Source organism: Oncorhynchus clarkii, chromosome 9, assembly GCF_045791955.1.
Source record: "Oncorhynchus clarkii lewisi isolate Uvic-CL-2024 chromosome 9, UVic_Ocla_1.0, whole genome shotgun sequence".
In the NCBI taxonomy this organism is placed as follows: domain Eukaryota; kingdom Metazoa; phylum Chordata; class Actinopteri; order Salmoniformes; family Salmonidae; genus Oncorhynchus; species Oncorhynchus clarkii.
The window spans coordinates 61,344,506-61,369,539 of record NC_092155.1 but is presented as its reverse complement, the minus strand read 5'-3'; the positions used below and the strand labels follow the sequence as shown (position 1 = coordinate 61,369,539).

Below are 25,034 nucleotides of genomic sequence, written 5' to 3'. Positions count from 1 at the left end.
TTCACCCCTTAAACTTACTCAGTAGCGACACCATCGTTGAGCTGAAAGCAACTGTAGATCTGGGTCACGGCACCATCTGTAACAGAAGACAAGCTGCGAGTACCATTTCCTCCCAAGTTGGACGTACCTGATGCGAAATTGTGACCTCTGCCTTGCTAGCACACGTGACCACCCTCCTAAAGTCTCTTACCAGTTGGCGCCACACTAAAAGCTAGCTATTTGCTGTCGCTAGGGGACACACACATCCCCATGTGGTATACATGCATGTGCTCACACACACCCTTACAAAAAAAACACATGAAACAAATCACGTGAAAAATAAAAAATACATCTATATCATATGAGTGAGACGTGGTTCTGGGACAAGTGTGAAGTTCCCACCTTTTCCTTTCTTTTCACTGGTTTGTTTTTTTTACTACATCCAGCTACACCTGGTCTCCCATCCAGGAACCAACCCTGCTTACCTTCAGAGGCAAACTAGTAGTGGGATGCAGGATACTATGTTTCTGGAATGAATTTGCCAAAACGTGCAACTGGAAAAAAGGCAGCGAAAGCAAAGGCCAGTGTAACATAACCAAAGATGGAGAAAATTGCAGGAAAGAGGGAGACGTTTTATTTAATCATGTTATCATTTTAAAAAAATCACAGACTACATTTTTTAGGGCAACCATTTATATTTAATTTGTTCTCACATTTCGAAATTATTTCCTTGAAATGTTTTGTTTTTGCTATCAATATTTTGGCTTTTATGTTTTGCTTTCAATATCATTATTTTTGTTTGCAATAGTAAGAATTTTGTTCTCGACTTCAGAAGTTTGCCCTGATATTAAGGGCACAAAAGTAAGTCACTAGAAGATTGCACCATAAAATAACACTATTATGGCAATCCTTAATGGAAACAATAACAAAGTGTTTTCCTCACCACAGTTTCAGTAACAATCTGAGGGACGAGACTGGAGAAACGTCCTTCTCTCAACCAGTAGACTACACTATGGATGTCCATGATATCAAAATGATACTTTTAAGCATGTTTTTACGCTATGCAGTGGTTGTTTACATCTATTTTGTTTCAAACATTGGAGTAAAACATTTTATATTTTCGGTTCTGATGGGATGTAACAGTTGAATTAAGCTCAAGAGGCATTTATACATTATATTCTTCAAGAATCAACGGGTACATATCATTAATTTATATGGATGTAGCAACTAAGCATTGCCCCTTTGACAGGCAGTGACCTTCATACAGCGGAACTATGTCGCCATTTGCACATGATCCATTAACCTACCCCCCAAACATGTATTCTGTCGACTGTTCCGCAAATGTCCCGCAAAATCATTGCCTTGGCCCACATTTGGGCTTTTTAGATGTGGTCACCCTAATTCCACCAGTGGAAACATTGCTACTGTTAACACCATCTTTTCACATGTATGGAGAATAACATTATTTCAACCAAACATGTGAATCTGTAATTCCACATGTCAAAGTGAGATTTGTTACACAGTTGGAGTTCTTACATGTAAAACGGAAAATGTGATTTTCACATGTGAGGTGAAAACATGTTATTCTCCTCACGTGAAAAAGGGGTGTTAACATGTGAACTCTAAATATAATACATGTGAAAATGCAATTTGACATGTGCTTTTTTTTTGTAAAGACACACACACACACACACACACACACACACACACACACACACACACACACACACACACACACAGACACACAGACACACACACCACACACACACAGGCCTCAGCTTCCTCAGACAGGGTACTGAATGTTTCACTCTCTGTCTTCCAGTGTGCAGATGCAGGCTCGGCCCAGGACAGCTTGTCCCTGAAGAGGGTGGCAGTGGTGGAGGACTTCTTCGACATCATCTATGCCATGCATGTGGAGATGGGTGCTGACCTTGGTAGAGCACCTAAACACGCTGGCCAGAAGAAGACCTACAAAGCGGTAAGAAGCTGTCCCGCAAGTGATTTATTTTGTCCCTCCAAAGTATTTAGAAGGAAAACAATCTATATATGTTTTGGGAGGGGGTTAATCAACCAGTATTCTGCTAAGAATGAGTTTCATTTAGGAAATCTGTTCACCAAGTATTCACACAAATGAAAAAAGAGACATGTGATTGTGTCTCAATGTAATCAAGGTATGAAATTATTGTTATTTTCAAATACAATCTGTTTGGGGCTTAGTTGTGGTCAATTTGCAGTGTACAAATTATTATAATTATGATACGGCTCCCTCCTCATCCACACCGACAAAAATCGGCCCTTGGTTGAATCTAGTTGCCTACCCCTGCTAAAGACTGTACTAAAACATATTATTCCAATTCTCTTAGAGACTGCCACATAAAATAGACATTTTATAGACTGGCTATTTCTTATTCATAGCATCAGTAGCGACTAAGGAAAAAAGGCATCCTCAACTGGAGACAAAAGTAAAATCCATATATACCACATAATCAACAGCATATGCATTCCTAGATTAAATTGTTCTATGGTGTATCTGTATTCACTCAGTCCTAGTGTATTCACCCAGTGTATTCACCCAGTGTATTCACCCAGTGCTAGTGTATTCACCCAGTGTATTCACCCAGTCCTAGTGTATTCACCCAGTGTATTCACCCAGTGTATTCACCCAGTCCTAGTGTATTCACCCAGTCCTAGTGTATTCACCCAGTGTATTCACCCAGTCCTAGTGTATTCACCCAGTGTATTCAGCATCTAGTTAGGTCTGAGATGCCATGTCTGTGTCTGCAGCTGGGGGGTCTTTGTCTGTGTTGTGAGATAGTTTTTTGGAAGCATGGCTGTTACACCCCCCAGGGACCAGGGCCTTTTCTCCCTCGCGCCTCTCGCCCCTGCCCCGTAGAGAGGTCCTGTCATGTCTCATAGTACGTACCCTTTTGAGAAGGCACTGAGCGCCATTGGGGCATAATATGAAGCTGTCACTGTGGCCTTCTGGGAAGTGCAGATTCCTCTGGGTGGCCTTTCCTTCTCCTCTGCCTCTGGGGGAAGGAGAGAGGGGGGTGAGCTGGGCACCCCTGCTGCCTCGCCATGGTCACATGAAGGTCGCCTTGTTTAGCAGGGAAATGCCAGGGGGGGCAGAGAAGCAGAGATAAACAGGGAAGGGAGCTAGAGCGTGAGAGAGGGAAATATACAGTCAGGTCTGAAATGACTAGCACCCTTGATAAAGATGAGCAAAAAACACTGTAGAATATAAATAATACAAATACTGAGCTATGTTGTATGATACAAAAAGTGGAAAATTATATTATTTTATACTAATACAATTTCTCAGAGAAAGAGACTTAGTTAAACAAGTAATAATAACAATCACAAAAATGTGTTATGAGATTGGGAGAACACATTGGGGGGGGATCTTAGACCATTCCTCCATACAGAATCTTCCCAAATCCTTGATATCCTTTGTCTGCGCTTATGGACTGCCCTCTTCAATTCAAACCACAGGTTTTCAAGTCTGGACACTGAGATGGCCATTGCAAAATGTTGATTTTGTGGTCTATTAATAATTTATTTGTGGATTTTGATGTGTCTTTGGGGTCATTGTTTTTCTGGAAGATCCACCTGTGGCGAATTTTCAGCATCCTGGCAGAGGCAACCAGGCTTTTGGCTAAAATGTCCTGGCACTTGGTTAAATTCATGATGCCGTTAACGTTAACAAGGGCCTAAAGATCAGTGGAATCAAAATAGCCCCATAGCATCAAAGTTCCATCACCATATTTTACAGTAGTTACGAGGTACTTTTCTGCATATGCTTCTGTTTTTCAACGCCAAACCCACCATTGATGTGCGTGGCCAAAGAGGTCTATTTTCATGTCATCTGACCGTAGCATCGCCTGGATTTTGCTAAACGGCATGGGCACTTGGTGTGCTATGGTCAGATTACATGAAAATATAGCTCTTTGACCACACACACCAGTATATCATACCTACACTGTACTGTAAAATGTGGTGTTGGGTCTTTGGGGCTATTTTGTTTCCACTCGTCTTGAGGCCCTTGTTTTTTTATTACTTGTTAAACAAAACCTCTTTATCTGAGCAATTGCAATAGTATAAAATAAATCATGTTGCCAATCATTTTGAACCTGACTGTATATGAGTCAGCTACACCTGAGAGAGAAAATGAGGAGGAGAAAGGCCCCAGCTCCGACCATTCGGAAAGTATTCAGACCCCTTCCCCTTTTCCACATTTTGTTACGGTTCAGCCTTATTCTAAAATGGATAAGTTAAAACATTTTCCTCATCATTCTACTCACAATACCCCATAATGACAAAGCGAAAACAGGTTTTTCGAAAAACATAAATACTTTATTTACATAAGTATTCAGACCCTTTGCTATGAGACTCGAAATTGAGCTCAGGTGCATCCTTGAGATGTTTCTACAACTTGATTGGATTCCACCTGTGGTAAATTCAATTGATTGGACATTATTTGGAAGGGCACATACCTGTCTATATAAGGTCACACAGTTGACAGTGCATGTCAGAGCAAAAACCAAGCCATGAGGTCCAAGGAATTGTCCGTAGAGCTCCAAGACAGGATTGCGTCGAGGCACAGATCTGGGGAAGGGTACCAAAAAAATGTCTGCAGCATTGAAGGTCCCCAAGAACACAGTGGCCTCCATCATTCAGGCAGGGTAGCCTAGTGGTTAGAGCGTTGGACTACTAACCGGAAGGTTGTGAGTTCAAACCCCTGAGCTGACAAGGTACAAATCTGTCGTTCTGCCCCTGAACAGGCAGTTAACCCACTGTTCCTTAATGAATAATTTATGAAAAACCTGCTCCAGAGCTCTCAGGACCTGACTGTGGTGAACAGTCCAACAGGACAAGGTGAAGACAACGTAGGAATGTCCTTGAGTGGCCCAGCCAGAGCCCGGACTTGAACCCGATCAAACATTTTTGGAGAGACCTGAAAATATCTGTGCAGCAACGCTCCCCATCCAACATGACAGAGCTTGAGAGGATCTGCAGAGAGGAATGGAGAAACTCCCCAAATACAGGTGTGCCAAGCTTGTAGCGTCATACTCAAGAAGATTTGAGGCTGTCATCACTGCGAATGGCGCTTCAACAAAGTACTGAGTAAATGGTCTGAATACTTATGTAAATGTAATATTTGCAACAACAAAAACAAAAAATGTATCCTGTTTTTGCTTTGTCATTTTGAGGTATTGTGTGTAGATTGATGGGGAGGAGAGGGGGCAATTTAATCAATTTTAGAATAAGACTGTAACGTAACAAAATGTGGAAAAAGTCAAGGGGTCTGAATACTCCAAATGCACTGTAAATAGATGGTAGAGTCAAACGGTCAGGGCTTCGGCAGTAGACAAGAGAGAGAGAGAGAGGTTGTTGCAGTCCTTGAGGGAGGATTCCTTCCTCATTCCTCACCATGCCACATAACACAGCATTAACATAATCATTGATCCCAGGCTTTAATAACAGTTCATGCCTCCTTTGCTCCTGTCCTTCCTGACCTGTGCATTGTCCTCTGACCTTTCCCCTGGCACAGATAGCGGAGACATATGCCTTCCTGCCCAGGGAGGCAGTGACACGCTTCCTAATGAGCTGTGGAGAGTGTCAGAAAAGGATGCACATCAATCCCAATACTGCAGAGTTTAAAGGTAACTAACTTCCCAGTCAGTCAACTGGTTCATTTTTATTAATTTACTGTATATATTTATTCAGTCATTAAATCCTTGTTTGAAAAGAAAGGCCTCTTTCAATTTGATATCTATCTGAATAGCAACAATGCCAAATACTTTTAATGCATCATTATAACATGTATCACCTTCTTACTGCCTTTGTTTAAATTATTAATTGCAATGCTACCACAAATAATGAAATATTAAATTGACTGCTAGTACATTTATAGCTCCATATTCGTTGTGTTTCACACCCTCAACTCAATGTCCAATATGTCGTTTAAATATATCTTAGGTCTCTGTGTATGTTTCGTCAGCCAATTAAAGGTGTGGACTTTGGTTGAAAGCAGAGGCCATCAAGTGATGCAAGAAAGACCCAAGAGGTCCTAAATTATGAAAGAGATGTTCCAAAAGAAGTAGCATGGGGTCCCTCTAGTGGCCATGGTGGGGAACACAGACGGCTTCCTATTTAGTTTACAGCATAGTTGTCAAACTCATTCCACGGAGGGCCGAGTGTCTGTGGGTTTTCACTCCTTCCTTGTACTTAATTGATTAATTAATGTCACTAATTAGTAAGGAACTCCCCTCACCTGGTTGTCAAAAACCTGCAGACACTAGGCCCTCCATGGAATGAGTTTAATGCCCCTGGTTTACAGCATTAGAACAGCAGTCCATGACTCCAGATCAAATCAAAGTTTATTGTCACGTACACAGGTTTGCAGGTGTTATAGCAGGCGCTGCGAAATGCTTATGTTTATTGGCTCCAACAGTGCAGTAGATTGTATCTCAAATAGAATACAAAATAAAAAAGAGAAATCAAAACAAAAAATCAAGAAATATAGAGTCCAATTAACAATCCAGAGTAGATATATTACAGTGAGCATGTGTCAGAATCCAGAATATAAATATGTGTTGTGTATAGAGAGTATACCATTTGGAAAGGAAATATTAGGATATGCTATTTTGAGAATACAGTATATACTGTACATATACACAGTGAGAAAACAACAGTATATAACAGAATATGAAAAAAAGGGCCACAGTGCCTACTGGTTGTCATTATTGCCTTTTAATCAGAGACTGCTTCTAATTAAGATCAGAGAAACCAGAGAAACCAGATCAGATGAATGAACTCTCTGGTCAAAGAAAACCAATAGACAGTGCAGGGGAGTATCAGAGCCCAAAGAGCACGTGGGAGAAGTCAAAAAGCTCTAATGGCATGTCTGTTTGGTTTGAGCCATGAGAGTTTTGTTCAGTTAAAGTGGTACAAAAGAGATCATACCTGGCTTGCTTTACTTGATTGTTTGTTTTGAAAAACATCTTACTGTATCTATCTCTATGTCAGTGAAGGCTGCTGAGTGCAGGACGGCTAATAATAATGGCTGGAATGGAGCAAATGGAATGGCATCAAACCATGTGTTTGATTTATTTGATACCATTCCACTTATTCCGCTCCAGCCATTCCCACGATCCCATAATCCCCATTAAGGTGCCACCAACCTCCTGTGCTCTATGTTCTGTACAGAAAATGATCGACCAGCATCCCTGGTCCCGGACCTCATTGACTACAACATGCCCCTGACGGCCACCTACCTGAAACAGATGAAACTACAGTGCATGACTGCCAATGAGCGGGTAAGGCATAGTGTGTGTGCGCGTGTGTGTGCTTGCATGTGTGTGAATGCTGAGCTGTGTGTGTGTGAGAAAGAGAGAGGGGGAGAGAGAGAAAAAGAAGAGAGAGTGACGGTGGTGTTTCACATATCCACAAATTTCTATTGCTTTGTGAGTTGGAGAGACACAGAGGTTTACATTCCCTGGAACCGGAGGACCCACTCAACTGTAATTGTTTGCAAAAATAGAATCACAGATCGACTCAGTTCATTATCTTTGTCTAGAATTTCCCATTCAGCACATGGCATAGGCCTACTAGAAATTATCAAAAAGTGTGAACATTTTTTTAAAGATGCAGAGGTGGGAATCACAAATTAACCAAACAAAGCATAGGAGGCAGCAGCAGATTTACCAATCAAAATCTAAAGACACCAAGAGATTAGACTGTATGCCACTGTAGGATACTGAACTCACTGTACTGTGATAGTGACATCAGAGGCAACGCTCCGCCTTGTTCTCCTCCAACACTGGACTTCAATGCACACCCGTGCAGTAGGATTTTTGTGAAATCACCGGAAGGATAGAAGTGTTGTTGACAAAGAGAGGAAGCATGTATTATACAACTTGCTGTTTTTTATTTAGGTGAAAACCAGGACCCTATCTAGGTAAGAGCTATTCCCTGTGCTTAAAACCATGTTCAGTAATGTGTATTTTACACATTTATATTTATTTACAATATTGACAATAATTTGATCCATTGGCTAGTAGCAATATTATGCCTACTAAACATATTTTTCAGATATTGTAGTGATACAGCTCACTGTCAGTTCTGTTTTTAAATGAATCTCGCCTTTGCGTGCCCAGATTACATTATGACCGCAGGGAATGTTAGCCTATGTCATCATGATGTCACTTTTCACAGCTTTTGTTAGGAGATTGTGCATGTTGTTTAGACATGCATAAGTGGCTAAATTAATCTCTATATCTCTCTGCCACTCTCTCAATCTCTCTCTCTCCCCTCTCTTCACCTCCTCTCCCTCTCTTTATTATGTCATGCATCACTAATAGAGCCTTCGGTAAATGCCTCAGTCCTCTACAGAACCCTCAGAGGGGTGTGTTGTGTTTCCTCAGGAGGATAGCAGTGTGTGCTTAGTGCTTTTTGTACTGTACTGTATGTGTGGGGTTCTGCCAAACGCGTTCTCTTGCATTCATGATATATGCAAGGTTTTTATTCAGAGGCATTAGCAAGTGTATTCATAAATTAGCTAACCCCATCGGCAAAACCCCTGGCCTGGAAAGAGCAGATTTTGTTTTCATCATGCATATAAACCAGGGCTGCTTGTAAGTAGCCTAAATTACCAGATTAAGTTAGCGAGATCAGGCGGTTTGCAAGGCTAGCTTGTAAGTACCGGTAACCACTTTACCAAAGTATTGGTCATTCATTCTACAAGAGGACCAAAAGCATGTTGATTGGTGGCGACAAGACAACACTGAGATGTTGACAGACACAATATCAAAGATGGAGGTATTGTGGAGGTTGTTTCTCTGTGTTGGGTTGCTTCTCTGTGACTAGGTACTCCAGTGTATTGCAGAATGTTACATTCAGAGTTGTTGTCCTCCCTGTTGGTAGAGGTTCAGTAGCAGGTAGCCTGGTGGGTAGGAGCGTTGGGTCAGTAACCCAAAGGTTGCTGGATTAAATCGCTGAGCCGACAAGGTAAAAATCAGTCTCTCTTTCTGAGCAAGGCAGTTTACCCCCAACGACAACTGCCCCCTGGGCGCTGATGAGGCGCTGATGAGGTGAATGTTAATTAATGCAGCCCCCCACACCTCTCTGATTCAGAGTTAAATGTGGAAGATACTTTTCAGTTGAATGCGTTGTTGTACAACTGACTAAGGACCCTTTCTCCCGCTATATAATTAAACAATGTTCAGCACCACCATCGTCGTAGTCTGTGTGTTTGTTTTTTATTTTCCTCAAGCTCTGGCAACTAACCCACTCTGGTCCACTCCTGTCTATGTTCCGCTATAGTGAGCATGTTTGAGGTTTCTTCTTTCCACAGTTAAAAATAGCAGTACTGCAAGACACATTATTTAACAGGGAGATTTTTTCCCTCATTCTTACCCTTTTGCTGTCAAAGTTCCACAGTGGTGTTGGCAGTGTCGGGAGAAAATGGTGCTTTCTATTGACATTTGTAATAATGCATATTATTATGTGTGTTTGACATGTGTACTGAATGCTCGCCCACATGAAAATAGTGTATGTGATTTTACTCCTGTAGTCTGCTGCTCTCTACAAGTTAGTGTGGGAGAGGTGGGGAAATGATTGTTATCGATCAATAATGACAAACTTCCTGGCATTGACAACGTAGATGGAAAGCTAATGAGGATGGTGGCTGACTCCATTACCACTCCTATCCGTCGTCTTTAATGTGAGTCTAGAGGAAAGCCTTTGTCGACAGGCCTGGAGGGAAGTCAAAGTCATTCCGCTATCCAGTGGCGTTTTTAGCTTGTATGGCTCCCTGGGCGGACCACCCACCCCAGCCAACCAAAAAAAAGCACCATTCTGCACTAACTATTATTTTTATTCAGACATTTGGAACAACACAAATCAATAACCATAATATTTAAAACTATACAAATATTTAAAAAATATATACAAAAATAAGACTCATAAATATCAAAAAGAAGTAACAATGACAAATAGAAACACATTTGTGTTGATTTGGCACTCGAGAATCAATACATTACCCATCCCTCAACACTGTCAACCAAGAGTCAAGACTAAACCAATTCACCTTGGTGGTGTGCGGACTAGCTTTATATTATTCTTAACCATTTCGCTCAAACCATAAAAAAGATGCAACAATATGTCTGTGAATGTCACAATCGCCTGGAGTGGTGAGTGCAGAGTCAATTGCAGAGAGCAGAGGAACTGGGGAAACCATCTTTATTGGATTCCCAAACGAATGCCCAAAACAATAGGCGATAAATAGACAGAAAAATAGTCCGACCCAACACAGGGCACAAACGGACAGGAACACAAACACGCACACCATGACTAACAGAAAACAATCTCGCCTAACAGGCTTAAATAGACATGAATCAAGAAACAAAATAAGAGACAGGTTCAACCAATAAGACCAAACAAACAGAAAAGAAAAAGGGATCGGTGGCGGTTAGTAGACCGGTGACGACGACCACCGAGCGCCGCCCGAACAGGCAGGGGAGCCACCTTCGGTGGGAGTCGTGACAGTGAAACTATAAATTCACAGTATTATAAATTAATTGTGATTTATTTGGTAGCATTTCGAAGTGTGACTGATTTTTCTAATTGCATTAGCACTGTACAAAGTTAGAGGTGCTCTTTTTGATAGATTCCCCTGCTCATTTCTCTGTAAACAAAGGGCACTCAACATGTACTGCACTGACACAAGAAATTGATAATTGTCACGCCCTGACCTTAGTATTCTTTGTTTTCTTGATTATTTTGGTTAGGTCAGGGTGTGACATGTGTGATATGTGTGTTTTTGTCTCATCTAGGGTGTTTGTACTGTCTAGGGGTTTATGTATATAGGTAGGTCTATGGTTGCCTAGATTGGTTCTCAATTAGAGGCAGGTGTTTATCCTTGTCTCTGCTTGGGAACCATATTTAGGCAGCCATCTTCTTTGGGTATTTCTTGGGTTATTGTCTATGTTATATTGCATGTTAGCACAGTGTTTATATAGCGGTCACGTTCGTCTAAATCGTTTTGTTGTTTTTTGTTTAAGTGTTCTTCGTGTTCTTCATTCAATAAAGAAGAATGTATTCACACCACGCTGCGCTTTGGTCCCCTCCATACGACGATCGTGACAGAATAACCCACCAACAATGGACCAAGCAGCAGCAATCAAAGGACTTCTGGACTTGGGAGGAGTTTCTGGACGGCAAAGGACCCCGGGCACAGCCAGGGGAATATCGCCGTCCCTCAGCGAAAGCAAAGAGGCGTCGGTATGAGGAGGCAGCACGGCGGCGCGGCTGGAAGCCCGAGTGGCAGCCCCAAAAATGTCTTGGGGGAGGGCACACGGGGAGTGTGGCGAAGTCAGGTAGGAGACCTGCGCCAGCTCCCCGTGCTTACCGTGGAGAGAGAGGGTGTTGTACCGGGCAGGCACCGTGTTATGCGGTGGAGCGCACGGTGTCCCCGGTGCGTGTGCATAGCCCGGTGCGGTACATTCCAGCTCCTCGTATTGGCCGGGCTAGAGTGGGCATCGAGCCAGGCACCATGAAGCCTGCTTTACGCATCTGGTCTCCAGTGCGTCTCCTCGGGCCGGCATACATGGCACCAGCCTTACGCATGGTGTCCCCGGTTCGCCTGCACAGCCCATTGCGGGCTATTCCACCTCGCCGCACTGGCCTGGCTACGGGGAGCATTCAACCAGGTAAGGTTGGGCAGGCTCGGTGCTCCAGATCTCCAGTGCGCCTTCTCGGTCCGGTCTATCCGGTGCCATCTCCACGCACCAGCCCTCCGGTGACAGCCCCCCGCACCGGGCTTCCTGTTTGTCGCCAGAGCCCAGTTCTCCCTGTTCCTCCTCCCCGCACTCGTCCTGAGGTGCGTGTCCTCAGCCCAGTACCACCAGTGCCGGCACCACGCACCAGGCCTACAGTGCGCCTCGTCTGTCCTGAGCCGCCAGAGTCTCCCGTCTGTCCTGAGCCGCCAGAGTCTCCCAACTGTCCTGAGCCGCCAGAGTCTCCCGTCTGTCCTGAGCCGCCAGAGTCTCCCGTCTGTCCTGAGCCGCCAGCCAGCCAGGAGCTGCCCGAGCCGCCAGCCAGCCAGGAGCTGCCCGAGCCGTCAGCCAGCCAGGAGCTGCCCGAGCCGCCAGCCAGCCAGGAGCTGCCCGAGCCGCCAGCCAGCCAGGAGCTGCCCGAGCCGTCAGCCAGCCAGGAGCTGCCCGAGCTGTCAGCCAGCCAGGACCTGCCCGAGCCGTGAGCCAGCCAGGACCTGCCAGAGCCGTCAGCTAGCCAGGACCTGCCAGAGCCGTCAGCCAGCCAGGAGCTACCCTTCAGTCCTGAGCTACCCTTCAGTCCTGAGCTACCCTTCAGTCAGGGGGCTGCCCCTCAGTCCGGAGCTGCCCCTCAGTCCGGAGCTGCCCCTCAGTCCAGTTGGGCCCTTTAAAAGGGTTGCCAGTCCTAGGTTGGCGGCGAGGGTCGCCGTTCCTAGGAGGCCACAAAAGCGGACTAAGACTATGGTGGAGTGGGTTCCAAGTCCAGCAACCGAGCCGCCGCCGTGAAAGAGGCCCACCCGGACCCTCCCCTTTAGATTAGGTTTTTGCGGCCGGAGTCTGCACCTTTGTGGGGGGTGGTACTGTCACGCCCTGACCTTAGTATTCTTTGTTTTCTTTATTATTTTGGTTAGGTCAGGGTGTGACATGGGTGATATGTGTGTTTCGTCTCATCTAGGGTGTTTGTACTGTCTAGGGGTTTTGTAGATTTATTGGGTTGTTTCCATCTAGGTGTTTATTTAGGTCTATGGTTGCCTAGATTGGTTCTCAATTAGAGGCAGGTGTTTATCGTCGTCTCTGATTGGGAACCATATTTAGGCAGCCATCTTCTTTGAGTATTTTGTGGGTTATGGTCTATGTTATGTTGCATGTTAGCACAGTGTTTATATAGCGGTCATGGTCGTCTTAATCGTTTGTTGTTTTTTATTTAAGTATTCTTAGTGTTCTTCATTCAATAAAGAAGAATGTATTCACACCACGCTGCGCTTTGGTCCCCTCCATACGACGATCGTGACAATAATAAGAAGATTGTGGGAGCTGTACTGTGAGATTTCAGTGCAGCCTTTGATAATATTGACCATAATCTGTTGTTGAGTAAATTGCTTTTTAAACAAAGCATGTGTGTCCATGTATGCTGATGATTCAACCATATACGCTGTCACGCCCTGACCTTAGTATTCTTTGTTTTCTTTATTATTTTGGTTAGGTCAGAGTGTGACAAGGGGTGGTTTGTTGTGTTTTGTCCTGTCTAGGGTTTTTGTATGTTTATGGGGTTGTTTACTAGTCTAGGTGTTTAGTATGTCTATGGTTGCCTAGATTGGTTCTCAATTAGAGACAGCTGTTTATCGTTGTCTCTGATTGGGAACCATATTTAGGCAGCCATATTCCTTGGGTAATTCGTGGGTGATTATCTATACTACGAGGAGAAGTACCGAGGGGAAAGGACTCTGCAATGGAAGCAGGTGGAGAAAGCACAGGAGGAACGGCGAAGTTATGAGGGTACAAGGCTAGCACGGAAGCCCGAGAGGCCCCCCAAAATCTTGGGGGGGCACACGAGAAGATTGGCTGAGTCAGGTAGGAGACCTAAGACAACTCCTTGTGCTTATCGTGGGGAGCGTGTAACTTGTCAGGCACCGTGTTATGCAGAGATGCGCACGGTGTCTCCAGTGCGCTATTCTAGCCCGGTGCTCTCTATTCCAGCTCCTCGCATTTGCCGGGCTAGAATGGTCATCCAGCCAGGACGTATTGATCCAGCTCTATGTTCTGGATCTCCAATGCGTCTCCACAGTCCAGTGTATCCAGTGCCTCTTCCCCGCACTCGCCCTGAGGTGCGTGTCACCAGCCCAGTACCACCAGTGCCAACACCACGCACCAGGCCTATAGTGCGCCTCGGCAGTCCAGTACGCCCTGTTCCTCCTCCCCGCACTTGCCCTGAGGTGCGTGTCTCCAGCCCGGTACCACCAGTGCCGGCACCACGCACCAGGCCACCAGTGCGCCTCCAGGGTCCAGTATTCCCTGTTCCTGCTCCTCGCACTTGCCCTGAGGTGCGTGTCTCCAGCCCGGTACCACCAGTGCCGGCACCACGCACCAGGCCTATAGTGCGCCTCGGCAGTCCAGTACGCCCTGTTCCTCCTCCCCGCACTCACCATGAGGTGCGTGTCCCCAGCCCGCTACCACCAGTGCCGGCACCACGCACCAGGCCTACAGTGCGCCTCGCCAGTCCATAGCGTCCGGCTACAGTACCCAGTCCAGAGCGTCCGGCTACAGTACCCAGTCCAGAGCGTCCGGCTACAGTACCCAGTCCAGAGCGTCCGGCTACAGTACCCAGTCCAGAGCGTCCGGCTACAGTACCCAGTCCAGAGCGTCCGGCTACAGTACCCAGTCCAGAGCGTCCGGCGATCGTTTACAGACCGGAACCTCCTACGACGGGCCACAGACCGGAACCTCCCACGATGGGTGACAGTCCGGATCCCTCCAGTCCGGCGCCGCCAGAGTCTCGCGCCTGTCCGGCGCCGCCAGAGTCTCGCGCCTGTCCGGCGCCGCCAGAGTCTCGCGCCTGTCCGGCGCCGCCAGAGTCTCGCGCCTGTCCGGCGCCGCCAGAGTCTCGCGCCTGTCCGGCGCCGCCAGAGTCTCCCGCCAGTGAGCGGCGCAGCCACTCACTCCAGACTCGACCATCAGTCCAGTGGCGTCCTCTAGTCCGGGGTCGGTGGTGAGGGTTCCTGCTCCAGAGACATTACGTAAGTGGGCCGAGTAAGAAGTGGAGCGGGGTCCACGTCCCTCACCAGAACCGCCACCTCGGAGTTATGCCCACCCAGACCCTCCCATATAGGCTTAGGTGTGCTGTTGAACAAGTTGAAGAGACTGTCATGGTCAAAACATAGAGATTCAATGGTTATAAAAATGGGGAGAGGTCTGTCCGTAATGAAGAGATGCTCTGATTTTTGGACACTACACTCTACAAACAAGTCTTGCAGGCTGTAGTTTTATCTTATCTTGATTATTGTCCAGTCATATAGTCAAATGCTGCAAAGAAAGACCAAGTTAAAATGTAGCTGGCCCAGAACAGAGCCGCTTTTGCTCTTTATTGTTGTCAGACATGCCACCAGGGGTTTTGAGAACAAATTCAAGAGTGTATGGAACTCCCTTCCATCTTATATAGCGTAAGTGAACAGCAAATCTGGTTTTAAAAAATGAATAAAGCGACACCTCGCAACATGTATGTGTAACTGATAGATGCCCTCACACACACACTACATGTTAATGTTTTTAAATGTATATTAATTGTATAGTCTCTAGTCTTTAATGTCTTGTTCGTTATGTCGGACCCCAGTAACATTAGCTGTTGCCATTGGCGTCGGCTAATTCGGATCGTAATAAATTAAATACAATCAAATCTTCAGCAGCCTATTCAATCGTCCTCAGGGACGAAATCGTAATTTGAGAAATGTCTAAATTTTCTCTCCTCTTTCTCTCTCTCTTCTCAGGATGAAAGTTCGGTGAGCAGTGAGGACATGGATATGGCTGAGCCCACGTGGGTCTCTGCTGAGCGTCCCCCTGTCCCTGAGCTCAGTCCCCCCAATGGAGGGATGGTACACAGCCCACAAGCAGCATTGAAAGAGGAAGACGGTAAGCCTTTTTGTGTGTTTGTGTGAGAGTGTGTGTGTTTGTGCGTACTGTATGTTTGTTTGTTTACAGTATGTCCCTGTTTTCATTGGTTGAGCGTGATTTGGGATGTACAGTCGTGGCCCAACGTTTTGAGAACGACACAAAGATACATTTTCACAAAGTCTGCTGCCTCAGTTTGTATGATGTCAATTTGCATATACTCCAGAATGTTATGAAGAGTGATCAGATGAATTGCAAAGTCCCCCTTTGCCATGCAAATTAACCGAATCCCCGAAAAACATTTCCACTCCATTTCAGCCCTGCCACAAAAGGACCAGCTGACATCATGTCAGTGATTCTCTCGTTAACACAGGTGTGAGTGTTGACGAGGACAAGGCTGGAGATCACTCTGTCATGCTGATTGAGTTCGAATAACAGACTGGAAGCTTCAAAAGGAGGGTGGTGCTTGGAATCATTGTTCTTCCTCTGTCAAACATGGTTACCTGCAAGGAAACACGTGCCGTCATCATTGCTTTGCCCAAAAGGGCTTCACAGGCAAGGATATTGCTGCCAGTAAGATTGCATCCAAATCAACCATTTATCAGATCATCAAGAACTTCAAGGAGAGCGGTTCAATTGTTTTGAAGAAGGCTTCAGGGCGCCCAAGAAAGTCCAGCAAGTGCCAGGACCGTCTCCTAAAGTTTATTCAGCTGTGGGATCAGGGCACCACCAGTACAGAGCTTGCTCAGGAATGGCAGTAGGCAGGTGTGAGTGCATCTGCACGCACAGTGAGGCGAAGACTTTTGGAGGATGGTCTGGTGTCAAGAAGGGCCGCAAAGAAGCCACTTCTCTCCAGGAAAAACATCAAGGACAGACTGATATTATGCAAAAGGTACAGGGATTGGACTGCTAGGGACTGGGGTAAAATCATGTTCTCTGATGAATCCCTTTTCCAATTGTTTGGGGCATCCGGAAAAAAGCTTGTCCGGAGAAGACAAGGTGAGCGCTACCATCGGACCTGTGTCATGCCAACAGTAAAGCATCCTGAGACCATTCATGTGTGGGGTTGCTTCTCAGCCAAGGGAAGGGCTCACTCACAATTTTGCCTAAGAACACAACAAGAAGTTTCTCCAGTTTGGTGACGAACAATGCCTTTTCCAGCATGACGATAACTAAGTGCCTCGGGGAACAAAACTTCGATATTTTGTGTCCATGGCCAGGAAACTCCCCAGACCTTAATCCCATTGAGAACATCCTCAAGAGGTAGGTGGACAAACAAAACCCCACAAATTCAGACAAACTCCAAGCATTGATTATGCAATAATGGGCTGCCATCAGTCAGGATGTGGCTCAGAAGTTAATTGACAGCATGCCAGGGCGGATTTGAGGTCTTGAAAAATGAAGGGTCTCGAACCCAGGCTCTGTCGCAGCCGCCTGCGACCGGGAGGTCCATGGGGCGACGCACAATTGGCCTAGCGTCGTCCGGGTTAGGGACGGTTTGGCCGTTAGGGATATCCTTGTCTCATCGCGCACTAGCGACTCCTGTGGCGGGCCGGGCGCAGTGCGCTCTGACCAGGTCGCTAGGTGCACGGTGTTTCCTCCGACACATTGATGCGGCTGGCTTCCGGGTTGGATGTGCGCTGTGTTAAGAAGCAGTGCGGCTTGGTTGGGTTGTGTTTCGGTGGACGCATGGTTCTCAACCTTGGTCTCTGCCGAGCCCGTACGGGAGTTGTAGCAATGAGACAAGATTGTAACTACTAACAATTGGATACGACGAAATTGGAGAGAAAAAGGGGGATTTTGTTTTTAAATAAATAAAAAGAATGGTCAACACTGCAAATATTGACTGCATCAACTTCATGTAATTGTCAATAAAAGCCTTTGACACTTATGAAATGCTTGTAATTATACTTCAGTATTCCATAGTAACATCTGACAAAAATATCTGAAGGCACTGAAGCAGCAAACCTTGTGAAAATTTATATTTGTGTCATTCTTAACTTTTGGCCACGATTGTACGTTAAGCAGGTGTGGGAGAACCATGTACTAGTAGTATAGGATAGGGAGCACTTTGTGCTTCTATTAATGTACTAATCCAACCAAATCCATCATTATGTGTAGTGTTTCACTACACCAACCCAACCTCAATCATCCCTAATGTCTGAGGGGCCTCCAGCCACCTCCACCTCCATCCATGACTAACTCATGATGGGAAAGTGGACATCCACTAAGAAACTACAGATATTAAAAGCTCTAGACAACCATACACTCTGGTAACCAGTTTGTATTGAATAGTGTATTCAAAGAAAAAGTCACAGATTTAGCATTGGCTGGATTCTAGCTAGTCAACACAATAGAAAAATGCCATATCACCTTTTAGATTTGGATGGGGGAAAGGGAGACTTTGATGGCCTCAAGGAAAAGGTGATGGTAGAAATGAGTCGTCTTCGTGGTTTAACAGCATAACCCCACATTAGTGTTGTTTTGACAGATCATTACTGTTCACTTGTACTTTGCATGGCACCCTGTGAGGGTCTGTTCCCCCCTTAGCTTCTCCGCCATTACATCCTCCCCTACCATCCCATCACATCCTCCCTAACCATCCCATCGTGTCCTCCTCCTCCCTTCCTCTCTCCTCATCTCCATCCCTCCATCCCCCATTAGAAACACAGCCCTCTACTGTGGCAGCACCCTCTATTTATTTTGACAGTTGACCCCAATACCCTCCTCTTCCTATACAAACACTGAGAGCACAACATATAGCATGTAAATCCACCCCAGCCCTCAACACACACACACACACACACAAATAGAGTGATTGCTAAGGATAGAAATAGTTGAGTAAATAAATAGACACATTTACTCTATCAAAAACAACTACATTGCACATCCTCACAACACACCAAGTCATCTTACTTATATGACAGTTAGCAAAAACCTCCATTTGTAGGATTTGGCAATTCACATTTTCAAATGGGGGCCGGGAAAAGGAACATTTTATGAATGATAATATCTGGATTTATTGAGACTATATTTCATTTATTATATCATGCCTCAATTTCTCGCTCGCTCGCTCTCTCTCTCTCTCTCTTTCAGAGGACGACTCTGAGAGTGCCAACGGACTGCCATCCCTGACCCCCCTGGAGGCAATGGTTGTGGGCAGTGTCCCTTCAGATGGTGTGGCTCCATACAGGGAGGTGACTGAGAACGGGGTGAGTGCTCCCCTGGACTTTAGCACCACCACCTCCTCCTCTTCCTCCTCAGAGGACCAGCAACCAGTCAATATGACTGACAGACTGCTGCCTGTGGGGAGCCCTGTTGGGACGCCCTACTCAGCTGACCCTACGAGGAAGTCCCCTGGGAAACCAGACTACGGCAACAAGGTAAGGACAGAAATTCATTTGAATATGGTGTTGTGGTGATAGCCACACCAGATGTTTTATTACAACTTGAATGCTGTTTTGTGTCCTTATCTGTGGCAATAGTAACAGTGTTTGTTTCTTTGTGGGTGTTTACAGTCTCCTCAGCACAGCTCCGGAAGCTATGACTCGTTGAAGACAGAACTGAGCATGAGTGCTGAGGACCTGACCTCTGGGCGTGCTCAGATCATCGATGATGATGATGACGATCATGACGACCACGATGACAGTGACAAGATCACTGATGCTGAGGGAATGGACCCAGAGAGGCTGAAAGCATTTAATGTAAGAGTATCATCGCAGCTGTCACAACTAAATATATACTTCAAGAAATTGGCCTTTATGCAACACAATTTGTCTTCATGCAACCCAAATATCTACAAAGAAGTTAAGTTAGCACTTTTTCAAAATAATATAAATGTCAGAGGGAAAATGTAAAATGGCACTCCTCAACCTTAAGACCATTGTCATGTTATTGTGCATTTTGAATGTTTTTTTGCATTCACTATATCTTCTCTCCTCTCATCTCTCCCCCCTCTTTATTTAATCCCTCTCCTTTTCTTTGCACCCGCTTTCATGCTCTACCTCCATGTTTACTCCCCCACTTCTGCTGTTGCTCTTTTTGTCTGTTTACACATACCCCTACTGCTTTCCCCTACTCTACACCCCCTCCTCCTCTCTCCCCTCTACACCTCCCATCATCTCATCTCCCTTCTAAACCTATCTTCCCCCTCTCCTCCCTTATACACCCAATCCTCCTCGCTCTCCTCCCTTCCCCGCCTCTATCTCTACCCTCTCAGATGTTTGTTCGTCTGTTTGTGGATGAGAACCTGGACCGCATGGTGCCCATCTCCAAGCAGCCCAAGGAGAAGATCCAGGCCATCATCGAGTCATGCAGCCGACAGTTCCCTGAGTTCCAGGAGCGCTCCCGCAAGCGCATCCGCACCTACCTCAAGTCCTGCCGCCGTATGAAGAAGGTTGGTTTTGAGGTAGGCACTGTTCCCCTCAGTATCCTCCCCATAGTCCCTAGCCCCCCTCCCCCTATTTAGTAGATGGTAGTCTTATGATCTTACAAAGGGGGGTTGATTGTAGAGTGGACTTTATTAGTTGCCATTTATGACAATGACTTCAGGTGAAATCCCAAGTTCAAGAACATTGGAAAACAGCAGCACACAAACATGCCCAGACCATCATTTCTAGCTCAGAAGCCCGAAAAAGACAGCACTTCATGGCTGTGATTTGTAACAGACTTCAAACATTGGCCTATTCTACAAACAGAGCTGATGCTCCAGCCTGGTGTGTTCTCATACAGACGATCAGAGACATGCTGGTCCATTCTTTCCAAATGCCTTACTGTTCAAACTGGGAACTATAAGTGTGTAAGATGTGCTCAATGCAGTGGCGATTTTAGCATGTAAATCTTGGTGGGGTAAACAAAATTTGGGGATGCATGCCTCCAAATCCACTACACAACACTGAAACAATAGATTAATTGCACTATAACGGTGACAAACTCTGCCCACAAACTGTTAGGGCCTACATAAAGCTGTCCTAACAGTAGAGTCCCAACAGCAGTCCCAACACCTTACCACTGTTACATCTGGCTATCTTGTCTGGCAGCGAAACAGTTCATTCAGCCTAATTTACTGCCTTTTAAAAAAACAGCTGATATGGCTGACTTGCTTAAACAAATGTGGTTCCTACTGACAATTGAGATATACAAACTATGGCATAAGGGGACAAAAAGCGGATAAGAGGCTATCCGTAATTTTGATTAAGACATTAATGAGCGAGCTAGGACGGACGTAGTCAATAAAACTATTTGTTCAACACTTTTGTAATGTACAGCTACAGAATTCAGAACATGGCCATTCTTTTCTTACAGTGTTCTCACTGTACACCAAGTCAGAACCGTAGGATAAATAAAAGGGGGTATATAAGCAGACAATGAAAGCTCTTACAATATTCAATGATTACATTTCTCTAAAACAGGTTATGGGTTAGCTAGTTTTTTTCCCAAGTTCCCAGTTGTCTTGAACTCACTGAAGTCAGATTTCCCAGTTACAAGTTCACAGTTGTTTTGGGTGTGACAGAAATCATGCTGGATTGACAGCATGGCCAATGTTGAATGTTTATCATTTTAAGCTTGGAAAAGAGACCCTTAAACTCAGAATTAGAACCACACACCCACTCCACTGAATAGCAGTTTGTATGCAGCTTTATTAACTTAATAATTTAGATTTTTTTTTTTTTTACATTGTTTGCAAAGTGATGCCAAAATAACATGCAAAGCAGGCAAACCCACCCCCCAAAATATATATATTATTGTTTTTTGGGGGGTTGGGTTTGCCTGTTTTGCATGTTATTTTGGCATTAATACGTGTATATATATTTTGGCATTAGTACGTGTATACATATTTTCAGTTTGTTTGAGTTTTTTGTAGCTAAAAATGTGGTGCACAAAACAGAATGACGTGTCGCCACTGGTTCAATGTAACACTGCAACCTGTAAATACTTCCCACACCCTTCCACATGCTCTTGATTCTCTGATTTAGAAACATTTTGGAGTGCCGCAGTTTCCCAGTGTTCTTGAACTTGGAATTTCATTTGAAGGGGGTTGATTGTTTGTAGAGACTGGGATGGCCAGGATGTGTAGAAAGCTATCATTTTGTATCTGCAAATGTAACATTTCAGAATCAAGTTTCATGAACATGCATAAATATTCACTCTTACATGAATATTATACTGCACACCCTTAACACTATTGTCTGTGTTGTCAGACACGGCCCACACCCCCACACCTCACCTCTGCCATGGCAGAGAACATTCTCGCTGCTGCTTGTGAAAGTGAGACACGCAACGCTGCCAAGAGGATGCGACTAGATGTCTATCAAGGCCCTGTGAGTGTACATGTATTTATGTGTTCACAGAATGTTTGTATTGTATTTGTTAATTAATGTTATTTTGGAGTGTGTTTGTTTATACATGACAGTAAATTAAGTCCATGTTCTTCTGTCGGTAACATCATTACCAGTATGTACATACAGTAGATTCAAATACTGTATATCTTGCTAAAAATGTACAAGTTCTTATTACTATGTTATTTTTCCTATTACAGTGTAATAACTATTGTAGCTACTCCTGTAGGAGGAACCTGCTACTGCTGATAAAAACAGCTCCAGGGACCCGGCCTCAGTTGCCCCCTCAGGCTTCTCCCTGGCTGCCTCAGCCTACTCCCAGTCCCAGGACCCAGTATACACCAACGGCACCAACAGGGGCCTCAACTACAGCTTCCGCAGTTACGGAGCAATGAGCAACAACCTGCCGACCACCGGTGCCACCACCACACAGACCAATGGTAATTAGCTTCTACCCAAGTCCTAGACTGAGATTCAGTTAGAATGTGTTTTTGTACTGTATGTACCTGTATCTATATTAGTGTGATTATTGATTGCCTATATTGTATATAAATAATTGGTCACACTTTATTTGGATAGTCCATCTGTAGATGCTCAACAGGGTATCTACAGACTATCAGTAATTTTTTAACGAACTATCTACTAGCCCTAACCTTAATCCTTACCCTAGCCCTAACTCTAACCTTAACCCTTACCCTAATGTTTTTCTAAACCTTACCCTAACCCTAACCGTAGGAAGCAGTTGCATAGCAACAGCTAGTTTGTTGACAGTATGACCATCTGTAGAGCATCTACAGATGGACTAATCTAATAAATTGTGACCCAGTAAATCTTGTGCTTTCTTTACTGTATGGGGTTATCACACTTAAAGTACACTATAATTTCTCTCTCCAGGTCCCACTGATCTCAGTATGAAGTCTGTGGCTCCCACATCCTCTTCCTCCAGTTCTAACAGTCACAGTGGTCAGGGTGGAGGTGGGGGAGGTGCCTCGGCTCAGCTCAGCCCCCCTGAGGTCACAGCAGTGAGGCAGCTCATCGCCGGGTACCGAGAGTCTGCCGCCTTCCTGCTCCGATCTGCAGACGAGCTAGAGAACCTGATCCTGCAGCAGAACTGAACCATAAACAGGCCAGACCGGACGAACTATGCCGTGCCAAGACCCGTCTCCCCAGGCTGTCTGTCTGTACTATCACCCTCAGTCAAACACATTCAGACAGACAGACACTTAATTAAGAGTTTAACTGAGTAAAGTGTCAAAGTAAAGACTAGGAGTAAAACTGCATCGCACAATTGGGCCATACAGATAGTAGATATATGGTCACAGGAATGCAAAGAATTTACCCAAATATAAAATCCATACATTCAAACTAATCTTAGTGCCCAGTTAGCTTTTTCCATTCCCATAACAAACCTACTCCTCACCCACTTCATTCATACCCCAGAAACACCGCAAAGTCACCTCCTTCCATGGATTTTCTTTCTAAACTGAGGAGGTATTTGTCAAACATGAATTATTGCTTCATATTTGGCATTATGACACTGCTCTGTTAACCTCAACAGTAGTTTTTAAAGTTTGAAGGTTTAGGTATGCAAAGTGTGATCATAGAAAAGGGGGATGTTAAACCTGGAGGGTAAAGTACTGTAACGTGTCCAAACCTACAGGTTTTGGATTGTAGGCAAAAGGTTCATGCTTCTGGGGAAAGTGTGTAACAGGGTGCAATATGGAAGAGAATCAGTAAATGCAAGCCAATTTCCATATACTCAGTCTTTTTGTGGGACTTTGTGCAAAGGGAGGTCTTCTTAGCGTACCTCTACCTCCTCCTCATGCTTTTAGTCTCAGCATGATGAGCTAACCTGTAAAACATTCCACAGAGATAGCAGATTTACCACAAACATCCCATAATATTTTGCAAGGCTCCGCTGGGAGCAGTAAGGTAATTTGTCAATCAGGAATGCTGTGTAAAAAGAAAGTATGTCTCATGGCAGCACTGTAGCTTCATTGTTGTCTGTTCTGAAAGATGCTCTTCTTTATCTGGAACCTCATAACGGAGGCCTTTCATTGACTGGCACCAACCAGACAGATGTGAATAGGACAGAACCTGATATACAATGATAGTAGACTTGAGGTCAATGAACCTTTGTTCAGTAATTTGAGTTTATTTCAGAGACTAACAGTTTGGGTTGGTTTAAGTCAGTCAGATATTAACAGCATATGGTTGTGTCATAAACTTTGTCTCGTGAACGTCACATGGTCATCTCATGGAAATGTATGGTGAATGCATTGTGCTCCTTGTAACGGCTGTTGGTCTGCTATGGAGAAAGATTTCCCTCAAAATCCCACCAGATTCTCTCCACCTCAACTCCTTTTTCTTATCGGTCTTTGCATTTCTCATTAGCAGAAATTATGACATAAAACACACGGTTTAAAAAAGAAGCAAAAGACAATCTTGATCATGTGTGATGGCATCACAGTTTACTCAACAGTTCCTTGCTATGGTGTGTGTACTGTATGTGAGAGCAGCACAGAGTACTGTAGCTGTAACATCCTCTCTATCAACATACTTTGACAGGCCAGTCATTTGAGCACTCTGTCCTAAGTGGTCGTTTTATTGTTGGTAAACGTTGGCATTATTTCGGTTTGTTGTGTAAGTGAAGTGGAGTTGCCCTTTCAAAGCTCTTTAGTAAAAAAATTGCTCTGTACACTTAAATTATTTTAAGTAGTCAACCCGGTCAGCACCTTAAACAGTGCATTAGGAAAGTATTCGGACCCCTTGACTTTTCCACATTTTGTTACAGCCTTATTCTAAAATTGATTACATGGTTTTTTCCCCTCATCAATCTACACTCAATACCCCATAATGGCAAAGTAAAAAACATGTAATTTATTACATATTAAAAACTGAAATATACATTTACATAAGTATTCAGACCCTTTACTCAGTACTTTGTTGAAGCACCTTTGGCAGTGATTACAGCCTCTTCTTGGGTATGACGCTACAAGCTTGGCACACCTGTATTTGGGGATTTGGGGATTTCCTCCCATTCTTTTCTGCAGATCCTCTC

The 25,034-nt window shown here is 44.7% G+C and overlaps 1 protein-coding gene across 1 annotated transcript in view; it reads left to right on the top strand.

Annotated features, from left to right (window-relative positions):
• The window catches only part of LOC139417333 (nucleolar protein 4-like), a 36,178-nt gene extending 13,090 nt beyond the window's left edge, over nucleotides 1–23,088 (top strand). The window contains exons 2-11 of the mRNA XM_071166602.1: nucleotides 1,802–1,957; nucleotides 5,531–5,642; nucleotides 7,189–7,298; nucleotides 15,515–15,656; nucleotides 18,732–19,018; nucleotides 19,154–19,339; nucleotides 19,855–20,043; nucleotides 21,836–21,955; nucleotides 22,203–22,413; nucleotides 22,868–23,088. Coding sequence (XP_071022703.1) covers nucleotides 1,802–1,957; nucleotides 5,531–5,642; nucleotides 7,189–7,298; nucleotides 15,515–15,656; nucleotides 18,732–19,018; nucleotides 19,154–19,339; nucleotides 19,855–20,043; nucleotides 21,836–21,955; nucleotides 22,203–22,413; nucleotides 22,868–23,088 — 1,734 coding nt within the window. The remainder of the gene's footprint in view (nucleotides 1–1,801; nucleotides 1,958–5,530; nucleotides 5,643–7,188; nucleotides 7,299–15,514; nucleotides 15,657–18,731; nucleotides 19,019–19,153; nucleotides 19,340–19,854; nucleotides 20,044–21,835; nucleotides 21,956–22,202; nucleotides 22,414–22,867) is intronic.
• The last annotated feature ends 1,946 nt before the right edge of the window (nucleotides 23,089–25,034 follow it).